Source organism: Citrus clementina, unplaced genomic scaffold (assembly GCF_000493195.1).
Source record: "Citrus clementina cultivar Clemenules unplaced genomic scaffold, Citrus_clementina_v1.0 scaffold_1, whole genome shotgun sequence".
Classification (NCBI taxonomy): domain Eukaryota; kingdom Viridiplantae; phylum Streptophyta; class Magnoliopsida; order Sapindales; family Rutaceae; genus Citrus; species Citrus x clementina.
In genome coordinates this window covers 26,523,783-26,526,751 of record NW_006263303.1, presented here as the reverse complement: position 1 = coordinate 26,526,751, position 2,969 = coordinate 26,523,783, and the positions used below count along the sequence as shown (strand labels likewise).

The 2,969-nt window shown below is 36.3% G+C and overlaps 1 protein-coding gene across 1 annotated transcript; it reads right to left on the bottom strand.

Moving 5' to 3' along the window:
* Positions 1-353: 353 nt before the first annotated feature.
* LOC18054989 (cold-responsive protein kinase 1) lies at positions 354-2,698 on the bottom strand. Its single transcript, XM_006453153.2, has 7 exons — positions 2,677-2,698; positions 2,381-2,578; positions 2,174-2,304; positions 1,655-1,868; positions 1,102-1,333; positions 857-1,007; positions 354-680 (listed from the first exon to the last, which is right to left on the bottom strand). Exons 1-7 carry the CDS (start codon positions 2,696-2,698, stop codon positions 354-356), a joined length of 1,275 nt encoding a protein of 424 aa, XP_006453216.2.
* Between the last annotated feature and the right edge of the window lie 271 nt (positions 2,699-2,969).

Below are 2,969 nucleotides of genomic sequence, written 5' to 3'. Positions count from 1 at the left end.
AAGACCCAATTTATCCATTTTAAAGGCCTATACCTTGGCCCAAAAGTTTCTCTCAAGCAATAAATTAAATTACGTCAAGATCCGGTGGCTTTAATCCTGCATTCTTTTGAAATAAATAAATAAATAGTCATTCTTAATTTATGCATATTATATAACAAAATAAAATGAATATTGAAATTTTTACAGAATCTTCTAATTCATCTGCAAAGCAGCACAAAAAACTACCTAAAACTCTTCCTAAATTCGTTACTTCCCAAAGTAAAAATATTTTCTTAACAACGTTTACAAATGTTAATAAGCCCAAGCGTGTTTCTTAATTGTATTCTCTCCTGTGAAGCTCATTGATAATGGCCTCAGTTTGATGGTTGTTGATGAGGCAGTGCAGGTGACTCGCTTTGTGTGAGAGAAGGGAAAGGCTCTGATATTGTATCCCAAGACAAAGTCTCATCCCTTTTCCGCCGTCGCTCCAAATACGCTGGCCGCACCGGAATGCCGGATTCAACTTTGCATGTCAGCATTGCAACAATTTCTGACATGGGAGGTCTTTGGTTCCCATGAGGCTGAAGGCAAATAAATGCCACATTGATTACTTGTAACGCATCCCTCTCCACAATGCCCTCTTTTCTCATTCTTGGATCCACCAGCTCAAGTATCCTTCCTCTCTCATATAACTTCCATGCCTATTATTTCAAAAGAAAAGAAAAATAAATAAAGTTTTATTTTTAATTTTTTTTTTCAGTCCAGACGTCCGTGTACAATAATACATCTGTTAACAATTAGACAATCTGTGCACAAGTTCGTATGCAGGCATCCGAACTAGATAATGACAGTGTAAAACCTTATATCTAGAGCTTACGTATTCAGGAAGGTATTGCATTTCGGATGGTAAGGTAAGATCTGTATTTTTCCTGCAGCTAATTATTTCGAGAACAAGTACTCCAAAGCTATAAATGTCAGCCTTTTCAGAAAGTTCTCCTCTAATAGCATATTCGGGTGCCGTATAGCCTCTGTACATGCAGAGTAGAATACGCAAGTTAGAAACAAACAATCAATTATTCAATTATGGGCCCCTATAATAAATATGGTGAATGAACGACTTACAGTGTTCCAGCAAAGTTAGTGCTGAGATAGGCTTGGTCTTCAGGAAAGAATCGAGCAAGGCCAAAATCGCCAATCTTTGATTGGAACTTTTCATCAAGAAGAACGTTGCTCGCTTTGATATCTCTATGAACAATCCTTGTATGCGAATCTTCATGTAGATATTGCAGTCCTCGAGCTATACCGAGGATTATCTGAAACCTAGTGCTCCAATTCAGGAACTTGTCACTTTCTCCTGCATTACAAATATTTTGAAACTTGTTACGTGTAATCGTCTACAGAAGATGATGTGTTAGTAAAGCGAAAATGATGATCAACGGACAATTAGACTCTATTGTTTAAAAAATAGACAGCTAAACTTTCATAGTTTCATAAATAGAGATTTGAATCGTTTGAGTATTTCATCTTTTTAAATGGAGAATAAAGTAGTGTCCCAATAGATGAAATTTACTAATAGAATCATCTGAATGTTCATTTCTGAAATGCTGGGGATATAGATTTCTTTTTCTTTTTTCGTTTTTCCTTTAATGAACAAAAAAGGGGAGAGAATTGAGACCATAAATCAATAAGTCCAAGCTTCTATTCTTCATGTATTCATAGACAAGCAGCCGTTGAGACCCATCTGAGCAACATCCGAGGAGACGAACAAGGTTCTTGTGTTGAATGCTTGTTATCATTCTCACTTCAGAAAGGAATTCTGATTCTCCTTGTTGGGATTTGTCAACACACAATTTTTTCACAGCAACCAATGTCCCATCAGCTAATTTGCCCTGTGGAGGAGGGACGACATAGATTCAAAATCCCATTGACCAGCCCAACAAAAAACAGAGAAATGAAACAACTATACAAGATTATTTATGAGCATCAAATCCCAAAATGTGATCTCAAGCTTGTTAACATATGTGTCCGGCGTGCGTGCCCATCAAAGACAGATGGTACACGAGTTATTATAATCTATTATTAGCCCAGATAGAAGCCAGATTCGAACATCATCCTTTTCGTAGTACACTCTTAACCAATCAAAAAAAAAGCTATAATTTTGATCATGCTTTCTCAGATTTAGCCAAAATAATACCCGGTAAACCGGTCCAAAACCACCTCTTCCAAGAAGATTTCCAGGATGAAAATTTTTAGTTGCCTTCTTCAGTGTCTGGAAATCAAAATAGCTTATTGTTCGAAGATTCCCGTTAAAAAAATCCTTGGATACTGCATCAAAATTAATGACCTTGATTACCAAATCATTTAACTTAATTTTGATTTTCAATTTAATCAACTTACTTACCTCCCTCTTTAGTTGTTCGTAGTGCCAGCCTCACCAACTCCTTTGCCTTGTTAAATTTCCAAAGGATTATTATTAGAATAATCAGTATCACAGACACACTTAACACTCCAAGGAAAAAAAACAAGGCCGCCAATAAACCCCTATCACAAGACGTCGTCGAGCTCTGCATCTTTAGACTAGAGGTCGATGGGGGGATTACTGCATATGCAACATTGTTAAAATATATGTATTGAGTCCAAAGTTAAAACACAACATAAATAAGAAGATCGAAAATATTTTCCGGTGATTGTCAGTACCTTCTAATCTACGGCGAGTCATTTAATTGCAGAGATTAATGAACAATGAGCTTTTGTTTGTACCATTAAGCAATGAGAGGTAACATTTTTTTTTTTTTTGGTTGGGCTCATTGGAAAACCAGAAGGTTCACGAGAAACGAGGTGGGGGGAGACAATGTCACAATGTAATACATTGGAATAATCGAAGGAATGGAATTTTTGGACATTAAAATTTTGAGTTTTTTGGATGCAATTTAGATTTTAGAGAAAACAAAGGTCCAATTGTCAGTCTTCAGTAAACTGCATGAGTTGCT

Coding starts and splice junctions, on each gene's coding strand:
- LOC18054989 (XM_006453153.2), bottom strand. CDS start 2,698: ATGACTCGCCGTAGATTAGAAG. Junction 2,579..2,676: donor GACTCGCCGTAGATTAGAAG/GTACTGACAATC, acceptor TTGCATATGCAG/TAATCCCCCCATCGACCTCT. Junction 1,869..2,173: donor GTTTTGGACCGGTTTACCGG/GTATTATTTTGG, acceptor CCTCCTCCACAG/GGCAAATTAGCTGATGGGAC.